Source organism: Danio rerio, chromosome 22, assembly GCF_052040795.2.
Source record: "Danio rerio strain M-AB ecotype USA chromosome 22, GRCz13ab, whole genome shotgun sequence".
Classification (NCBI taxonomy): Eukaryota; Metazoa; Chordata; class Actinopteri; order Cypriniformes; family Danionidae; genus Danio; species Danio rerio.
The window spans coordinates 1,180,001-1,201,801 of NC_141042.1; the positions used below are offsets into that span (position 1 = coordinate 1,180,001).

The following is a 21,801-nucleotide window of genomic DNA, read 5'->3' on the forward strand; positions in this document are numbered from 1 at the left end:
TTAAACTAACAATTGACTTTATTTTCATTGACTAACCTGCATAAACACTGTAATAAATGTATTGTTTGTTCATGCTGGTAAATACATTAACTACTAAATCCTTATTGTAAAGTGTTATTGAATATTTAAATGTCTCATTTAGTTTTCCGTGCTATTTCAAGCAATATTGTTCATTAATGTTATTAATTAATAAACACTTGTCATAATGTTAGTAAAATATGTTATTTTTTTCATATTAGTATATATTGCATTAACTTTCCTCTTTAATCATGTGTATTACTGAAATTACCCATGTTTTAAAGTGAAACATTACTCAGTCAAGTGTTTCCTTGTTAATACGGAGCATTTGAACTGAAGTCATTTGGTATGAAGGTCAATTTTAATATTCATAATGTGATTGTGGTGGTTTGGTCAGTGTAGTTAATTGCAGTAACCTACATGGAGAGAGATCACAGGTCAGAGATTAAAAGTGTTCTCAGAAACACATTGATTAGAGTGACCGAGCGCGACCTTCACCTTTATATAAGAGTGAAGCAATGGCTCAGATTCTGGAGGATTATTATGAGTGCAGAGATGATGCTTTATGTAAGTCTCATCATCATATGAGTAAATATAATGGATATTAGGGCTGGGCGATGTGACCAAAATCTCATCCTGATAATGATGTATATCACAATATAGTACCATTTCTGTAAATTCAATCAATTAATAGTTTATATTGAGCAAAAGTGTTTGGTTTTTTTGCATTGTAAAGTTTTCCCATTTAAGTTCATATTTGTCACTTTATTTAGAACTTCAGGGCAAATGTTTGATTAAATTTGTATCTCTTATGACCCTTTATAAACAGCTATGAAGCATTATGAACTGCTATGAAGCTTTTTTCAAATTTGTTACGTTTACAAGTAATCCAAGTTATTATGAACTGTTAAGATCCACTATTATCTCTAACTAACATTTATGAACAGCTTCGAAGTATTATAAGGTGCTATGAAGCTTTTTTTAATCAGTTATAAATCATTACAAGCATTACAAAATGTTATGAACCATTTAAGATGCACTATTTATTATCTGTAATGTCCCTTTATGAACATCTATGAAGCATTATGAGGTGACATGAAGCTTTTTTGAATTAGTTCTGAATCATTACAAGCGTTACAAAATATTTAGGCTGTTAAGATGCACTATTAACTCTTATGAGCCTTTTTGAACAGCTATGAAGTATTATGAGCTGCTATAAAGCTTTTTTTGAATCGGTTATGATCATGGAAAAGTGTTCCAAGATATTATGAACTGTTACGATCTACTATTATCTCTACGGAACCTTTATGAACAGCTGCGAAGCATTATGAGGAACTATGGAGCTTTTTCGAATTTGTTCTAAATCATTACATGCATTACAAAATGTTATAAACCGTTAAGATTCACTATTATCTCTTACAAATATTTATGTACAAGTATGAGTTATTATGAGGTGCTATTAAGCTTTTTTGAATCTGTTCTGAATAATTACAATCATTATAAAAAGTTATGAACCATTTAAGATGCATTTATAAACATCTATGAAGCATTATGAGGTGCTATAAAGTATTTTTGAAACAAGATGTTATGTAGCGTTAAGATGCGCAATTATGTCTAAGGCACTTCTGTAAACAGCTATGTAGCATTATGACAAATTATGAAGCATTTTAAAAATCAGTTCAGAATAAGTGCAAGCATTACAACATTTTATGAACAATTAAGATGCACTATTAACTATTATGACCCTTTATGAACATCTATGAAGTGTTGTGATGAGTTGTGGAGTCTTTTTTTTTTTAATCATTACATGTATTACATAATGGTATGAAATGTTAAGATGTGCTAATATCTCTAAACACACTTTGTGAACATCTGTGAAGCATTATGAGGTGCTATGAAGCTATTTTGATTAGTCATTACAAGCTTTACCAAGTTTTATGAACTGTTAAGGTGCACTATTATCTCTACTGTCCCTTTATGAACAGCTATGAAGTATTATGAGGTGCAATTAAGCTTTTTGAAACCATTCTACGTCATTACAAGCAATACAAAATATTAGGAACCCTCAAGATGCACTATTAACTCTTATGATCCTTAATGAACAGCTATGATGCATTATGAAGAACTGATTTTTAAAATCAGTTCAGAATCATTACAAGCGTTAAAAAATATTATGAACAGTTAAGATGCATGAATAACTCTTATAACCCTTTATTAGCAGCTATAATGCATTACAAGGAACTATGACGCTTTTTTGAATCAGTTCTGAATCCTTACAAGCCTTTTAAATATTATGAACACTTAAGATGCATCATTAACTCTTATAACCCTTTATGAACAGCTATAATGCATTATGAGGGACTACAAAGCTTTTTTGAATCAGTTTGGATTTATTACAAGTGTTACAAAATATTATGAACAGTAAAATGCATTATGAGGAACTATGAAGATTTTTTGAATCAGTTCAGAATTCTTACAAGCCTTTCAAATATTACGAACACTTATAATGCATGATTAACTCTTATAACCCTTTATGAACAACTAAAATGCATCATGAGGGACTATAACGCTTTTTTGAATCAGTTTGGATTTATTACAAGTGTTACAAAATATTATGAACAGTTAAGATGCACGATTTACTCTTATAACCCTTTATGAACAGTTATAATGCATTATGAAGAACTATGAAGCTGTTTGGAAATAGTTCTGCATCATTACAGGCATTAAAAATATTATGAACAGTTAAGATGCTCGATTAACTCTTATAACCCTTTATGAACAGCTATAATGCATTATGAGGAGCTATGAAGCTTTTTGAATCAGTTCTGAGTCCTTACAAGCCTTTCAAATATTATGAACAGTTAAGATGCTCGATTAACTCTTATAACCCTTTATGAACAGCTATAATGCATTATGATGAGCTATGAAGCTTTTTGGAAATAGTTCTGAATCATTACAGGCATTAAAAATATTATGAACAGTTAAGATGCTCAATTAACTCTTATAACCCTTTATGAACAGCTATAATGCATTATGAGGAGCTATGAAGCTTTTTGGAAATAGTTCTGAATCATTACAGGCATTAAAAATATTATGAACAGTTAAGATGCTCGATTAACTCTTATAACCCTTTATGAACAGCTATAATGCATTATGAAGAGCTATGAAGCTTTTTGAATCAGTTCTGAGTCCTTACAAGCCTTTCAAATATTATGAACAGTTAAGATGCACAAATTAACTCATATAACCCTTTATGAACAGTTATAATGCATTATGAGGAACTGTGAAGCTTTATTGAATGCGTTCGGAATCATTACAAGCGTTATAAAATATTATGAACTGTTAACTCTTATGACACTTTATGAACAGCTATGAAACATTATGAGGTTTTTATGAGGGCAAACTGAGCCTAATATGAATCGATTGACGTTTTATTTCGTCCATATGATATATATTGTCTTATTGCACAGGCCTAATGTATGTCATGTGTGTTTTCTGCAGAAGTCAGTTTGTGAATAACCTGAGCCACGATGGGTCGTAAGGAGATCAACTGCACATGGAAGAAGAGCACCAACAACATCAAGGAGATCTTTGACTTCAAGGAGGTTCTAGGCTCGTGAGTATCACATGCTGATTTTCTGAGTCGATCTGAATGCTCTGTGAGTCTGCTGAGTCAGAAGTCGGTTTTGGCGCTCATGAAGGTGTTTTTGCGAGGTTGAGCACTCTTACAGGATTAGCAGGTTTATCTCGAAGGAGACACATGCGTTAGACAGCACTGGTAATCTGAGCCTGAGACGCAGATTAACGGATTGAGGACCAGGCGGTATTTTTATCAATGAAGCCCTTCATCCTCCTGCTGCTATTGAGAAATACCAGTGATGCGCAATACTGAACAGTGCGTCATAAGGCATCGTAAAGTTTAATAAGATTTTATGAAGCATCTAAAATGTGTATGAAGTATTATAAATAGTATTAGGTGCTATGAAGTTTTTGCAATTTTATTAATAAGTTTTTAATCATTAGAAGCATTTCAAAATGTTATAAAGCTTCATAGACATTATTATCTCTTAGGACACTTTGTGAACAGCTATGAGTTATTATTATTATGAGTTACTATGAAGCATTTTTGAATCAGTTCTGAATCATTACAAGTGTTATGAAGATTTAGAGGCACTATTTTCTCTTAGGACCCTCTATGAACAGCTATGAAGCATTATTAGGTGCTATGGAGCTTTTTAAAATCAGTTCTGAATCATTACAAGCATTCAAAAATGTTATGAAGCTTTGAAATGCACAACATGCACTTAGGACCCCTTTATGAACAGCTATAATGTATTTTGAGGTGTTATGAAGCATTATTAAAACAGTTCTGAATCATTACAACCGTGTCAAAATGTGATGAAACTTTAGAGGAACTATTTTCTTTTAGGACCCTTTATGAACAGCTATGAAGCATTATGAGGTGCTATGTAGTTTTTTAAATCAGTTCTGAATCATTACAAGCAGTCAAAAATGTTATGAAGGTTTGAAATGCACAACATCCTCTTAGGACCCTTTATGAACAGCTATGAGGTATTTTTAGGTGTTATGAAGTTCTGAATTATTACACGCATTACAAAATTTTATGAAGCTTTAGAGGCACTGCAATCACTTATGACTGTTTATGAACAGCTGTGAAGTATTATAGGGTTCTATTGAGCTTTTTTAATCAGGTCTAAATTATTACAAGCATTAAAAATGTTATGAACTGTTAAGATGTTCTATTACCTCTTTATGAACATCTATGAAGCATGAAGAACTGTAAAGATTTTTGAAAGGTTATGAGATATGAATCATTACAAACAATCCAAAATGTTATGAAGCTTTAAGATGCTCTGTTATCTCTCAGGACTCTTTATGAGCAGCTATGAAGCATTATGAGGTGCTGTGAAGTTTTTGAATCAGTTCTAAATCATTATAATAATTTTAAAATATAATGAACTTACTCTCTTTTTGATTCTGAAGCTTTAAGATGCACTATTATCTTTTAGGACCTTTTATAAACAGCTATATGAAGTATTATGAGCTGCTATGAAGCTCTTTGAATTATGAGTCATTCCAATCATTCCAAAATGCTATAAAGCTTTGGATGTTCTACTATTAGACACTGTGACGTGTTATAAAGTGTTAATAAAATACTTATGTGAACTTATGATGCATTATAAAGTGTTACAAAATGCCCTAAATCTCTAAAGGTCAGGAAACTTGCACAGCATGTCATGAAGGGTAAGGAAGCATTCCTACAAAATATTAGGAAGCTTTGAAAGGTTGCACTAAAATAAGCCTTAATGAATCATAACGAAATGGTTTATGAAGCTTTACAAATCCTTATATACTCTTCTAAGGGTTCATAAAGCTTTAATAGGTGCTATAAGCTTTTAAGACACTTGATGAAGGGTTATGAAGCTTTATGAAATTCAGCATGAGCCACTGTAAGCTATTAGCTTTCTAGGACATTATGATGCTCAGTGTAGGGTTATGTAGCATTAGGATTTGTTCCAAAATTCTGTGAAGCTTTATGAGTCAGTTTAAGTGCTTATCATGATGATGGGTTATGAATCATTATTAGGTATTAGCTTTTAGATCTTCGAGAGGCACTATAAGGACAGTTTATGAATGGTTGTGTGAAGCATTATGAGTTGTTTTAAAGGTTGAGATGTTTATGTAGCATTATTAAGTGTTGTGAGACCTTTATACAGCATTCCAAAAAAGTTATGAAGCTTTAATAGGCATTATAAATGGTTATGAAGCATTATGATGAGCTATGAAGCTAAAATGTCATGGGTATTTAGGAGTTAGAAAGCTTTGTAAAGTGGCATTATGATGCTTTGTGATGTGTTATGACATGTCGAATGTAAATGTCAAGTTATGACACTTTATGCAGTGTTATGAATGTTTACAATAAGGATCATCAGTTTATTTCAGATATATGAAAGGCTCTACATAATGAGGCACCATGATGCAGCACAAGGTGATACAATTGCTTTGCAGTGCATGCTGGGAGATAAATAAGTGAATCATTTATAGGCATTATGAAGCTTTATGAGGCATTATAATGTCTTATGAAGTCTTATGAAGACTCTTTAACACATTTTTTTTTCTGTATTCGGTTGACCGTGTCTGCATTAGAGGGTTTCCTTTTTCCCTCTCCCTCTCCCTCTCTCTCTCTCTCTCTCTCTCTCTCTGCTGTCAATCTTCATCTGCAGGTGATTGACACAGAGACATCAGAGAACATCCTGACACTAGTTAATAACAGGATTACTGATGTAGGTGGGTTAAACAAGGTGTACAGCAGGGGGAAAAGTGGGTCTCAGAAAGACATCCAGATCTGACGGATACATGCAAAATGACTTAAAATTACACACTGGATATTATTATTATTATTGTTATTATTATTATTATTATTATCACCAATTCATAATTCATATCATATGAGTGTCTGCACACATGTGGATGACAGCGTGATTAAATATTCAGCAGAAATTGACTGAGTTCATCCTGTGATAGATGACAGTGACTGGATCCCATGTAAATAAGCTTCATACATCTCGGATCTGTGATAACCTCTGCTGTTCTAGAAACGTGCCTTGTGCAGGCATCAAGGTTATTTTAATAAACAAAAACAAAGACTAACATTATTTTAGAGTAAAACTTTTTCAAGATGACAAGTTTAAATTCCATAGCCAAAACTAAAAGATTCACAATAAAAGAACAACTAAGCAAAACGAGCAGCAGCCAGCGGCTGGAAAATAAATCATTATTTTTATTAATATATTAATAGACAACTATTAATTTATTAAAGTTATTATTTTCAATCTTTATTTCAAACTAACTGAAATGAAATAATAATTAGCCAAAGTAAATGCTTGTTTCAGATTCATTAATGAGTTACTAATTAATTACATCATAGCGTTGCTTTTCTGATTACTTCATCTGAAAGTAGCTTAGTTACTCAATAAGTACTTGAATTACTTACTTAAATACTAATCTACATATATTCATTCATTTTCCTTCAACTTAGTCCCTTTATTAATCAGGGGTCACCACAGCGGAATGAACCACCAACTCATTTACACACACACTCATACACTATGGTCATTTTAGTTCTCGAACCTGCAACCTTCTTACTGTAAGGCCACATTGCTAACCACTGAGCCGCCCACATACATTTCAATGCATACATAACATCAATTAATTACATAATAATTATAATCAAATTATAATCTTAATTCTTTAAATTGAGGCAAACAGGACCTTTTAGTTTTGTTTTTAAAGTTAACACCGTATTTAAGCAACACGTGTATGAAAACACAAAACATTTGACTTTATATATCAAACATTTAATACTCATTGTTCATTAAACATGTGAAGTTACAAATAATCGCACAAATAAAACCTTCTTAAGGTTAAAAATTAAAGTAATTGCAATTTATTATTATTATAATTGAGTTTAATATGCAAAATATCTGAATATATACTTCAAATTATTCTGCTGTTCTAAATTTATACACTGCATTGTTGTTAACAGTGTCCCAGTAGTTAGCACTGCGGCGTTTTTGTGTGGAGTTTGCATGTTCTCCTCGTGTTGGTGTGGGTTTGTCGGGTGCTCCGGTTTCCCCCACAGTCCAAACACATGCGCTATAGGGGAACTGATCAACTAAACTGGCCGTAGTGAATGTGTGTATGGGTGTTTCCCAGTACTGGGATGCAGCTGGAAGGGCATCCACTGCGTGAAACATATGCTGGAATAGTTGGCGGTTCATTCCGCTGTGGCGACCCCTGATAAAAAAGACACTAAGCCAAAGGAAAATGAATGTTGTTAATTAATTTCTCAAAGGTGATTATTAAGCATACACAATTCTCATAATAAATGTTCTCCTTTAATTAATCTGCTCCTCTGAAGTGATTTATACACAACTTTTGAGTTCATATACGATATTTAAAGCAAGAATATTAAAACTAACTAGTTAAATGACCTGTAATAAATGAAAGTAATCCCTTACGTTACTTTTTCAACACTAAAGTAATCTAATTACTGAAACTAGTAATTACAGCAGAACTGAACACATCAAAACTAAAGTTAATCGTGTTCACAAACTGAAAGCTTCACTGAAATCTACTGCAGATTGAAAGATGGTGCAGAAATTAAAGGCTGAACTGTTTGTGTGTCTGTTGTCGTCGTCGTGGTCTTCTGGGACGCTGCTAACATGTTCTGGATTAAAGGCATTGTGGGTAATTATCCGTCATGAGGGGCGGCAGTGTTGGTCTTATATAACTGCTAATCCTCCTGCTGGGACAGTTATTCGTGGTACAGCTGAAGATAGACAGACAAAGTGGGTTCAAGTGTTCTCTGGACACGCACACACACGCACACACACACACGCTTACGGCCGTGTGCTCGTAGATTAGCTGACATTAAAGTGCGCAGGAATTCACCCAAATCAGGCAAAGACGAGTCGATTTTGAGTTTATTTGTGTAACAAAAATAATAGTGCTCACTGATGAGTGTTAAACTTTTATTGGAGACTCACTCTGAATGAATCATCTCAATCAGTGAATCGTTTACTGGAGAATGGCTCTTAATGGATCATTTAAATTAGCAAGGTGTTTACTGGAGACTCATTCTGAACAGATATGAATCAGTGAATCAGTTACTTGACACTCGCTCTGAATGGATCATTTGAGTCAGTGAATCATTTGCCTGAAAACTTACTCTGAATGTATTGTTTGAATCAGTAAATCATTTCCTAGAAACTCACTCTGAACAGGTCATTAGTGAATCATTTACCTGAAACTCGCTCTGAATGTATCGTTTGAATCAGTAAATCGGTGAATCATTTACCCGAAACAAATTCTAAATATATCATTTGAATCAGTGAATCATTTACTAGGAACTCACTCCGAACTGATCATTTGAATTAGTGAATCATTTACAGAAAACTTTGAATTAGTGAATCATTTACTAGAAACTCACTCTGAACAGATCATTTCAATCAGTGAAGCATTTACTATGAACTCACACGTAATTTATCATCTGAATCAGTGAATCATTTGCTGGAAATCATTCTGATCAGATCATTTCAATAAAGGAATCATTTCACTTTTGAATGAGTGTACCATTTACTGGAAACTCACTTTGATTGCATCATTTGAATCAGTGAATCATTTACCTAAAACTCACTCTACATTTATTATTTGATTCAGTGAATCATTTCCTGGAAACTCACTCTGTATGGATCATTTGAATCAGTGAATCATATACTGAAAACTCACTCTGAATAGATCATTTGAATCAGTGAATCATTTACCTTAAAGTCACTCTCAGTGCATCATTTGAATCAGTGAATCAATTGCTAGAAATCACTCTGAACAGATCATTTGAAACACTGAATCATTCATTGATTCTTTTATTAATTTTCCTTCAGCTTAGTTCCTTAGTCCTTATTTATCAGGGGTCACCACAGCGGAATGAACCACCAACTATTCCGGCGTATGTTTTATGCAGCAGACTAGAGTAGTGCAGTAAACGCAGAGTGAAGCGTCCAGCACGGCTCCAGCATTCAGATCTGCACACACTCGGAGCACATTCAGAGATGTTTGTGTCTGACTTGAGGATCTCTTGTTTTCTCAGAGGCTCGTTTTCAGAGGTCTACCTGGTGCGGGAGAGGAAGAGCGGCAATTTCTACGCCCTGAAGTGTGTGAAGAAAAAACAGCTGCATCACTCCAACCTGGAGAACGAGATACAAGTGCTGAAGAGGTAGAGGACGAACCTGACCACAACACACACACACACACACACACACACACACACACACTGATCAAATAAACACAAACACATACAGGAGACTCACTCTGAGTGAATAATTTAAACCAGTGAATCATTTACCGGAGACTCACTTTGAATGAATCATTTGAATCAGTGAATCGTTTATTGGAAATAATGTCACATCACCGCAGATAATCATAAACACCAGAGAGAATAATCATGAACAGCACACACTGATCAAATAAGCACAATATCTCACACACTACACACCATAAACATCACCACAGATAACCTTAAACACCACAGAGTGCTGAAATAAACTAATAACGTCACAAACACACTGCTAAAATGCTTCTCTTCATGTTTTTGTCTTGTTTTTAGCGTTTTTAAAGCAAATTAAATCTTATTTTATTATATAAATTTACCCATTTTATTTATTTATTTATTTATTTATTTATTTTATAAAATGAAAGCATGTTACATCTCATTTTATTGTATTTATTTACTCTTTTTACATATTTATTTTCCTATTTTTTACTTATTTTGTGCTTTTGTCTTGTTTGTAGTCCAACTATCCCAAAAAATGATTAATTTACACTGTAATTAAAGCATGTTACAGCTTGTTTATTTACTCTTTTTATTTATTTATTTATTTACTTTGGGTTTTTGTATTGTTTTTGGCCTGAATATCTAAAAGTTCTTAAAGCTCATTTTATTGTATTTATTTCCCCTTTTTATTTAATAATTTTTATTTCAAGGTTGTTTTTTTTTACTTATTCTAATCCAAATGTTTAAAAAAGCCAGCACTCTATAAGCAGGAAACCTTTTTTTTTTGCAGTGCAATGTGATGAAAGTGTTTTAATTTAGTGTAACTCCCGCACAACACATCTATAACTCCTATAATCGGTGTCTGTTTCAGGATAAAGCACAGTAATGTCGTGGGTCTGGAGGATTTCTATGAAAGCAGAACGCATTATTACCTGGTGATGGAGCTGTAAGTGTTTTATTTCTCTGGTTCTTCTGTGTGGAGTTTGCATGTTCTCCTTATGTTGGTGTGGGTTTCCCTTGAGTGCTCCGGTTTCCCCCACAGTCCAGACACATGCGCTATAGGGGAATTGATCAACTAAACTGGCTGTAGTGTATGAGTGTGAATGAGTGTGTTTGGGTGATTCCCAGTACTGGGTTGCAGCCTGAAGTGTAAAACATAACCGGTAATAGTTGGCGGATCATTCCGTTGTGGCGACCCCTGATGAATGAAGGGATTTTACCAAAGAATGAATAAACAATTGAGCTCATCTTTAGTTCTGTTGCGCCTTTACAGTGTAGACTGATGTGCCAGAGCAGATGAGGTTTAAGTAAAGTGAATCTGCTTCAGTTTTCACTGTTGAGCTCACTTATGAAACACAAGTCAAAATCAATTTAGTAATCACTGCTTTCTCTTTTTATTTGTGTTTTCCTTACTGTAACAACCTTTTCTGATTCGGGGTTGGAGTACAAACTTATTATATGGAGGTCTTCTGTTGATCATGTGTGTGTGTGTGTGTTTAAAGGGTGTCAGGAGGAGAGCTCTTTGACCGTATTCTGGATCGAGGCGTGTACACAGAGAAAGACGCCAGCCGTGTGATCAATCAGGTCCTGGAGGCCGTTTCCTACCTGCACCAGAACAGCATCGTCCACCGAGACCTGAAGGTGAGTAAGACTGATCCACTGCTGTGAGTTTGCATTGAGTTTAAGGGTGCGTCCACACCTGTAGTGTGCTTACTGTGATGCAGACCAAGGGTGAAAAAAAAAACAACAGCTGTACCTTGTTGAATCTGTGCCATGAAGGATTAAGGCAGTTCTGAGAGCAAAAACCCAGTACTAGGAAGGTGTACCTAATAAAGTGGCCGGCGAGTGTATATTGTCATTTACCGAATTAATTTGTCCAAAGCGGTTAACAGTTCAGGAGGCATTGAGCGACTCAATAAGAAGACGCAATACACACAAGAAGTGCTGATTACACTCAGGAACTGTCAGTGCTCAGAGAGTTAAATGCAAGAGTGTTTTTTATGTATTTATAGACCGTAGAATGTTTTACAGGTGGTTTGTCAAGCCCACTCACCTGTGTGAGGCACACTGTGTGAATGCACAATGTTTTTTTGCTCTTTCTTCTTTTTTTAAGATATGAGGCTGTATTTTGATGATCCAGGCGCAAAGTGCAGGGCGAAAAATTATGAAAGAGCGTGTCTGAATCCACTTTTGCTATTTTAAGGACGGGGAAATCCGCTTTGCGCCGTGGCGCACGGTCTAACAGGGTTGAGCTTATTCTCTTTTTTTGGTGATCAAATTGTTGCAGTTGAAAATAATCTTGCGTACATAGTTACAGACAAAGATACCAACCAACTGCGTTTTCTACTATTACCCCAGCCCTGGCGAAAATAATAATTAACAAAAAAAGAAAATAAATCAGAGTAAAAACAAAAAGAGAGAGAATAATATTAATAGTGTATATATATATACATTTTAATAAAAAAATAATAATAATAAAATAAAAATAAGGCGACACAGTGGCACAGTAGGTAGTGCTGTCGCCTCACAGCAAGAAGGTTGCTGGTTTGAACCTCGGCTCAGTTGGTGTTTCTGTGTGGAGTTTGCATGTTCTCCCTGCCTTCGCGTGGGTTTCCTCCGGGTGCTCCGGTTTCCCCCACAGTCCAAAGACATGCGGTACAGGTGAATTAGGTTGGCTAAATTGCCCGTAGTGTATGTATGTGTGTGTGGATGTTTCCCAGAGATGGGTTGCGGCTGGAAGGGCATCCGCTGCATAAAAACGTGTTGGATAAGTTGGCGGTTCATTCCGCTGTGGCGACCCCAGATTAATAAAGGGACTAAGCCGACAAGAAAATGAATGAATAAATAAAAATAATGAGGGCAGAATACAGAAATAAATAAATACGTCAATCAATAAATTAACTAGTTAAACTCTGCTGCTATTTTGGAATTTTGCCTGCCCAAATTTAAAAGCTCAACTGAGACTGCCCTGCTCTCGGTCGTGGAGGATCTCAGACTGGCTAAAGCAGACTCTAAATCATCAGTCCTCATTTTGCTGGACTTGTCAGCTGCTTTTGACACTGTCAACCACCAGATCCTGCTATCTACGCTTGAGTCACTGGGCGTTGCGGGCACTGTTATACAATGGTTCAGATCTTACCTCTCTGACAGGTCATTCAGGGTGTCTTGGAGGGGAGAGGTGTCCAACCTACAGCATCTAAACACTGGGGTACCTCAAGGCTCTGTTCTTGGGCCACTTCTCTTCTCCATCTACACATCCTCTCTAGGACCAGTCATCCAGAGACATGGATTCTCCTACCACTGCTATGCTGATGATACCCAGCTATACCTCTCTTTTCATCCTGATGATCCCTCGGTTCCAGCTCGTATCTCAGCCTGCCTGTTGGATATTTCACACTGGATGAAAGATCATCATCTTCAGCTGAACCTCGCAAAAACGGAAATGCTTGTAGTTTCTGCCAACCCGACTCTACACCATAACTTTTCAATCCAGATGGATGGGGCAACCATTACTGCATCCAAAATGGTGAAAAGCCTTGGAGTAACGATTGATGACCAACTAAACTTCTCTGACCACATTTCTAGAACTGCTCGATCGTGCAGATTTGCACTCTATAACATCAGAAAGATCCGACCCTTCTTATCGGAACATGCAGCTCAACTCCTTGTTCAAGCTCTTGTTCTCTCCAAACTGGATTACTGCAACTCTCTACTAGCTGGGCTTCCAGCTAACTCTATCAAGCCTCTTCAACTGCTCCAGAATGCAGCAGCACGAGTTGTCTTCAATGAACCTAAACGAGCACATGTCACTCCGCTGCTAGTCCGTTTGCACTGGCTGCCAGTTGCTGCTCGCATCAAATTCAAAACTCTGATGTTTGCCTACAAAGTGACTTCTGGCCTAGCACCTTCTTATCTGCACTCACTTCTGCAGATCTATGTGCCCTCCAGAAACTTGCGTTCTGTGAATGAACGTCGCCTCGTGGTTCCATCCCAAAGAGGAAAAAAATCACTTTCGCGAACGCTCACGCTCAATCTGCCCAGTTGGTGGAATGAACTCCCTAACTGCATCAGAACAGCAGAGTCACTCGCTATTTTCAAGAAACGACTAAAAACTCAACTATTTAGTCTCCACTTCACTTCCTAATCTGCAATTGCCTATTTGAATATCACACTAACTGTACAAAAAAAAAAAAAAAAAAAAAAAAAAAAAAAAAAAAAAAAAAAATTACTAACACTTCCCTTCTTAGACTTTACAGACCTGAAACTTGCCTTTAGTACTTATTCATTGTTGCTCTTAGTGGTGTAAATTGCTTCCTTGTCCTCATTTGTAAGTCGCTTTGGATAAAAGCGTCTGCTAAATGACTAAATGTAAATGTAAATGTAAGCTTCCCAAATCCACATGCAGAGGTGTAAATGCAAACATTTGGTATCATTTAAAAGAAAACCCTTTGAGTTTTCATTAAACACTATTGAAAGTGTTTAAAATATCTGTAGATGTCGTCTGTGTTATAATAAACACCTAAATAAAGAGGCGCTTTTAGTATTTATTTTTAATCAACTCAAATTTGAAAGTGTAGCTTTTAGGTTGTGTGTGGTCTAGCGTGCTGTAATTAATTTTGGTGGTCCCTGCACATGTCTGTAATCATAGGAAATAAAAAAGTCTCCACCATAATCTATGCAAGAGTTATTGTGTTGCAACTGATGAGAGGTGCTGTACAAGCCACAGGGAGTGATCATTGCTTTCATATTTCACTATTCTTCTGTTTGATCAAACATAATTCACTGTGTTTGGAGCACGTCAGAGATATAACAGGATTACTTATGCACATCAGCTCAAAAACAGAGGAGAATGGCCCTGAAGCGCACAGCATAAGGTAAGAGATGACAGCTGTCTGTGCTATCTGGGGCTGCTTATTGATCATGAATGTATTGTTTTCACTTCTACGTCATGGAAACACCACGATTCATTCGGCAACTGTTTGACATGTGAATATAATTCAGTAAAATGAATGCTAGAACTGTATGAGCACCGGCAAGAGCTTTCATTTGAGCTATAACTTGCACATGTGTCATATGACAAATATGAAAATGAACCAATGTTCAATACCCAGCTCGGGCATTCAAAATACTGTAGTGTAAATAACATTTGTACAGTAGAATAAAAACCAAAGTGATGCATATGAGCATAAAATATAGATTCTACACTTTCAAATGAATCCACTTACGGGGGTCTGGTGCAATGCTGGCCCTTTAAATCTGAAAGCGGAAGTCGATGGCGTCACAGACCCGGGTCCGCGGAGTTTAGCTGGTTAACCTCTGCATTTAACTTCTGACAGAACACTTTTATCAAAGGGAAGGTACATGTGAGTTTTACACATAGGTCAAATAATATACAAAGAAAAAATTCACAGCAGCATATCTTTTATCTCAGTTATTGCACATATCCATGAAGTAGTGGTTTTTGTAATAGCGCCAGGCATCCTCGCCACAGACACATCCATGTTTGTGATGTCCAAGAACATATCGAAGCTCTGCAGCGCTTGTTTGGTCTGCATGTTCTGCTCCTTCTTGATTGAGCTAAATGAAGCAGGTGTGAAAGCACTGTGTAATGCAATAACGTTATTGATCTCCATGGCTCTGTGTGTGTGTGTGTGTGTGTGTGTAGCCAGAGAACCTGCTGTACTACAGTCCAGATGAAAATGCCAAGATCATGATCAGTGACTTCGGTTTGTCCAAGATGTCTGACCATGGTGTGATGTCCACCGCCTGCGGGACGCCGGGATATGTTGGTATGTTTGGTTTTGTGTGTGTCTAAATATATTTATATAGTTAAAGTCTGATTTATTCGCCCTCCTTTTATAATCAGTTTCTGTTTAACAGATTTTTCTCAACATTTCGATTAATAATAGTGTTAATAACTCATCTCTAATCACTGATTTATTTCCTCTTCATCATGATGACAGCACATAATATTAGACTAGATATTCTTCAAGACACTTCTATACAGCTTAAAGAGACATGTAAAGGCTTCACTAGGGTAATCAGGGTAAAGTTAGGGTAATTAGGCAAGTCATTGTATAACAGTGGTTTGTTCTGGAGACAATCCAACACTAATATTGCTGAAGGGGTGAATAATATTGACCTTAAAATGGCTTAAAAACTATTAAAAACTGCTTTATTCTAGCCCAAATAAAACAAATCAGGCTTTCTCCAGAAGAACAAATCGTCACCTTAGAATTATCATGTTCTATCTGACATAAATGACATCTTATTCACATTATGTGATGTTTTTGTTTAAGTTGTTTACATAAATAATATATAAAATAATAACGGTTTATCTACAAAGTGGAACTCTAGCTTGGCTCTATAAGGTTCTTTCTGTGAGCCAATCAGCATTTTTAATGCACGCACGAGGACCAATCAGGATCAGCTTTCTTTGTCATTTCGCCGGACTGCTCTATTGACAGCGAAAAAGACCAGAAAGACAAAATCACACAAAATCAGAGTCGACTAAATAATGCACCACACCAATTTGAGAAGAAATGTGTAAATGTGATGATTAAGAAGCATTTTTTGACATTGAGATGAAACTGTAAATTTTACAGTTGAAAAAATTAATTTATTAAATGTGAAATATTTGTTATTTGTGTATATAAAGTCAGTGAAACATGTTTCAGTGTTTATTAAACTCATTTGCTTTAAAATTTTAAAGACTTTAAAAGCCTTAAATTTAATATTATCAAACCTTGAATGACAAATAATTCAGTTAATAGCGCAAATAATCCAATAAATATAACTCAATAATTCATATAAAGCATAAGATTTAATGAATAAAAGCATATTAATTTGATAAAGTTAACTAAACACTTATGCCAGCCTTGTATGATTAATTTGAACATGTAAAAATATTCATCCTGAAACATTATTGTTATAGAAAGCAAACATTTTACTTTCTAAAGCATCAACATATTGTTACAACACCAAATGATGTATTTTTGATTGTATTTCTTAAAAAGTAATGCTTCATTGAATGATCTGCCCGCAAGAACCTCATAACTCCAAGTGGAAAATGGCTTTTCAGAGCTAGAAGATTCTCTCTGCATTTACCGTGGTTTATTTGATCCAATTTACAGATGTAAGAGAGCTTTGATATTTGACATGTAGAGTACATTTATGGTCTCTGTCATGTTAATGTAAGAAAGAGAACTGTTACACACATATCGTTTGCTATATGCTATATAAAGCTCAATATCTTAAGATCATTCAGAACGCAGAGAGAGCTTTATAAATCCAAAGTGACGAAATATTAGAGAAAATGCTGTGAAAAATTCCTGAATCTGTTCAACATCCTTTGGGAAATATTTGAAGAAGTTCACAGGAGGGCGAATAATTGTGACTCCTCTCATACCACACCCATCATTTTCATGGTAACTTTCACAAGACACGCAAACTTGTGTTTTTGATTGAAGCCGCCAGACTGCTTGATAAAACATCAGCACAAGGTTTGCCAATTAGTCTCCTAATAAAATACAGTGTTTGTCGTTTCTCCTCAGCGCCGGAGGTCCTGGCTCAGAAACCCTACAGTAAAGCTGTGGACTGCTGGTCAATCGGAGTCATCACCTATATTCTGTGAGTCTCCGGACATTATGAACACTGCTGTGATGATCCCGTCCTGCTTTTGTCCTCATCTAATCATGCGTTTCCTCAGGTTGAGCGGATACCCACCGTTCTATGAGGAGAACGAGACCCGTCTGTTCTCCAAAATCATGAAGGCAGAGTATGCGTTTCACTCGCCGTACTGGGACGACATCTCCGAGTCCGGTGAGTAAAAAAAAAAACTCATTACTGCCATCTAGAGCCCGACAAATGCACTACAACATCATTACCACTGGAAATACTTCAATGCTGCAGCTGTTTACTTTCATTGTTTACTCAGTGATTTTCTAAATTCCTTTAGATACCTGATGCTTTCTTAAAGGCGTCTGCAAAGCCAAAAAAAGTTTTGCGTCCAGCTGGCTTTGATCACAGCGGCTTTTTTGCTAGTTTTTCTTCAGAAATTATTCATTTACAAATGAAGCGCTGCAAGGGTTTATTTTTATTTACGCTATTAAATGAGTTACTTTAAAAAGGACTGCCTCCATAGTTTTAGTGTTGCCATACTTACGAGATTAGTATGCTGCGATGCTATATACAGTTGGAGTCAGAGTTATTAAACCCCTTATAGTGACATTAAGCTTAAAGTGACATTTAAAGGCTTAACAGGGTAATTAGGTTAACTAGGCAGGTTAGGGTAATTAGGCAAGTTTGTTCTGGAGACAATCGAATAAAAATGTAGCTTAAAGAGGCTAATAATATTGACCTTAAAATGGTGTTTAAAACATAAAAAACTGCTTTTATTTTAGCTGAAATAAAACAAATAAGACTTTCTCCAGAAGAACAAATATTATCAGACATACTGTGAACATTTCCCGGCTCTGTTAAACATCGTATGGGAAATATTTAAAAAAGAAAAAGAAATTTAAAGTGGGGCGAATAATTTAACTTTAACTGTACGTCACGATCACCAGCGATCTAGCCATTGAAGATTGCTGCAGAACTATGCCACTTTAATGAACTTCAACTCCCATCATGCACTTCACACACACACCTGTTCCTTTATGCCTCTGAGTACACACACACAGCTGTAAGTTCATGATTGACAAGATAAACAAGACTCAGCAAAGCGTGTGTGAATGAGGTGTCTTTATAGTCAATCATGAACTTTCGGCTGTGTGTGTGTGTGTAATCAGAGGCATAAAGGAACAGGTGTGTGTGTGAAGTGCATGATGGGAGTTGAAGTTCATTAAAGTGGCATAGTTCTGCAGCAATCTTCAAAGGCTAGATCACTGGTGATCGTGACATACAGTTGAAGTTGAATTTTTTCGCCCCCCTTTAAATTTCTTTTTCTTTTTTAAATATTTCCCAAACGATGTTTAACAGAGCAGGGAAATGTTCACAGTATGTCTGATAATATTTGTTCTTCTTGAGAAAGTCTTGTTTGTTTAATTTCGGTTAGAATAAAAGCAGTTTTTAATGTTTTAGAACCCTTTTCAAAATGAGGTGCGCGTCAGCAGCGGCCATGGCGTAGGGCTATGCGTCAATGCGTAGGCTGCGCCGTAGTATACGCGTGCGCTTAACGCAGAAGTATAAATCAGCCTTTACACTGATGGAATTCTGCTCAGAGGTGGTTTTGTAATAACATGACTTAGCATGCTAACAATGTGCTAAAACATTTAGCAGCATGTTACTTATATGCTAAAATATGTTCTAAAACATGCTAACATATGTTAAATGTATGCTAAAACATTAGCATTAGCATTAACAACAACATACTTCACGACTTTAATATGATGACTTCAAACTTTACACCTCCAGACCTTGTAAACCATCGTTAGACTTTCCCTGCAGTTTTCTCAGTTGACCCTTCTGGAATATGTTTTTTTCTTCTTTTGTTTCCTTGCGACTGATTCTAAACTGTTTTGTGAATTTTATTTACAGCGAAAGACTTTATCAGGCACATGTTGGAGAAAAACCCCAGCAAACGCTACACCACTGAACAAGCGCTCAGTCATCCATGGTGAGACACGAGCACTGAACACACATACATTCTCGGTTAGCCGATGATCCATCATTAGCCGTTGATTTCTATAGTAGGGATATAAATGATCAATATAAAAACATAATTAAGTATAAATACTGAAAATATGCATTTAAGCATGTAAATATGCTTGCAGATTGCTAAATCAGTTTAGTTGATTTTCTGTATCGACTTTGTTTTCTCTCTTCAGGATTATTGGAGACACGGCGCACAACGACAACATCATTCACTCCGTCTGTGAGCAGATACAGAAGAACTTTGCCAAATCCAAGTGGAAGGTGAGAAAGATGATGGATTACAGTTACTGATTACAATTTACAACAGAATGAGCAGTCTGTAATGTAATCTCGTATATTACATATTTAGGGTCATGTAATCTGATTACCTTTGGATTACATTTAGATTACTTTTATGGTAACATAATCTGACTACTTTTGGATTACATTTAGATTACTATTATGGTAGTGTAATCTGACTACTTTTGGATTACATTTAGATTACTATTATGTTAGTGTAGTCTAACTACTTTTAGATTACATTTAGATTACTTTTTGTTAGTGTAATCTGACTACTTTTGGATTACATTTAGATTACTTTTATGGTAGTGTAATCTGACTACTTTTGGATTACATTTAGATTACTATTATGTTAGTGTAGTCTAACTACTTTTAGATTACATTTAGATTACTTTTTGTTAGTGTAATCTGACTACTTTTGGATTACATTTAGATTTCTTTTATGGTAGCGTAATCAGACTACTTTTGGATTACATTTAGATAAAATTTATGTTAGTGTAGTCTGACTACTTTTGGGTTACATTTAGATTACTTTTATGGTAGTGTAGTCTGACTACTTTTGGATTACATTTAGATTACTTTTATGGTAGTGTAATCTGACTACTTTTGGATTACATTTAGATTACTATTATGTTAGTGTAGTCTAACTACTTTTAGATTACATTTAGATTACTTTTTGTTAGTGTAATCTGACTACTTTTGGATTACATTTAGATTTCTTTTATGGTAGCGTAATCAGACTACTTTTGGATTACATTTAGATAAAATTTATGTTAGTGTAGTCTGACTACTTTTGGGTTACATTTAGATTACTTTTATGGTAGTGTAGTCTGACTACTTTTATATTACATTTAGATTACTTTTATGGTAGCGTAATCTGACTACTTTTGGATTACATTTAGTTTGTTTAATGGTAGTGTAGTCAGGCTACTTTGGATTACATTTAGATTACTTTTATGGTAGTGTAATCTGAGTACTTTTAGATTACATTTAGATTACTTTTATGGTAGTGTAATGAGACTACTTTTGGATTACATTTAGATTACTTTTATTGTAACGCAATAAAGCAGCATTTTTTTACGTTTGTCATTAGCGTTTTTTTAAGTTAGCATTTTCTACATTTTAAATTTGACATTAGCATTAGCATTTTTTTAGATGAGCATTTTCTATGTGTTTTATTTTAATCAGTTTGACTTTAGTATTTTTTGCATGCTTTTTGATGTCATTTTTGACTTCAAGGTCACCCCTCAGTTACAAGTACTTGATTTTGGTAACTGATCATGTAATCCAGATCTTATGTAATTTGTTACTACTTTAATTAAAGGATTGGTGTGTGTGTGTGTGTGTGTGTTTTCAGCGTGCCATCAATGCATCAGTGGCAGTCAGTCACATGCGCCGTCTGCAGCAGAGCCACACTGACCCCGCCCCGCCAGCCCCCACACCGCTTATACAGGTGCTGGACGTCTCCGCCCCCGGTCCACCCCCTGACCTGTTGGACACCAATGGGAACCCGTCCTGCAGTCACATGTCCCTGGCACCTCATGCTGATGTCAGGGGGCGTGGCCCGCTCAAGGCCTGTAATAGTGAGCCGATGCACGCGCTGGTGATCTGCGAGACGGGTCAACATGCATATCACTCCGAATCTGACCTGCCCTGTGCTGCTAGCAGGTACAACACGATGCTAAACACTTTCATTATTACCTGTATTTCTATTTAATATCATGCTTTAGTTAGCCTGCTCCATTTTCAACATGTTGCAGTGCATTCTGGCATTTTTAGACCAAACTATTTAATGTTTTCAACATCCGTTTGTGAAATTAAAATCATAAAACCATTTTTGTTTAATTATTAGAAAAGTATAATGAGCCTGATCTGAAATAAAATACATTAAATGTTGTATAAAATATAGAATACTTTCAGTTTCAAGTATAAAAGCTCCACATTCCAGTTTGCTGATGAAATGTTTGTTTTATTTAGTGTACTGAAACAATTTGATT

General features: G+C 35.6%; 1 protein-coding gene across 12 annotated transcripts in view; it reads left to right on the forward strand.

Annotated features, from left to right (window-relative positions):
* The window catches only part of camk1ga (calcium/calmodulin-dependent protein kinase IGa), a 28,396-nt gene that overhangs the window by 4,639 nt on the left and 1,956 nt on the right, over positions 1-21,801 (forward strand). For 2 of the 12 annotated variants that reach the window (XM_087302400.1, XM_087302399.1), the window contains exons 3-12: positions 3,520-3,634; positions 9,689-9,814; positions 10,743-10,817; positions 11,374-11,512; positions 15,537-15,660; positions 17,425-17,500; positions 17,580-17,692; positions 19,409-19,487; positions 19,699-19,786; positions 21,162-21,472. In XM_087302400.1, coding sequence (XP_087158526.1) covers positions 3,549-3,634; positions 9,689-9,814; positions 10,743-10,817; positions 11,374-11,512; positions 15,537-15,660; positions 17,425-17,500; positions 17,580-17,692; positions 19,409-19,487; positions 19,699-19,786; positions 21,162-21,472 — 1,217 coding nt within the window. In that variant the 5' untranslated portion in view covers positions 3,520-3,548. 12 annotated transcript variants of the gene reach the window in all.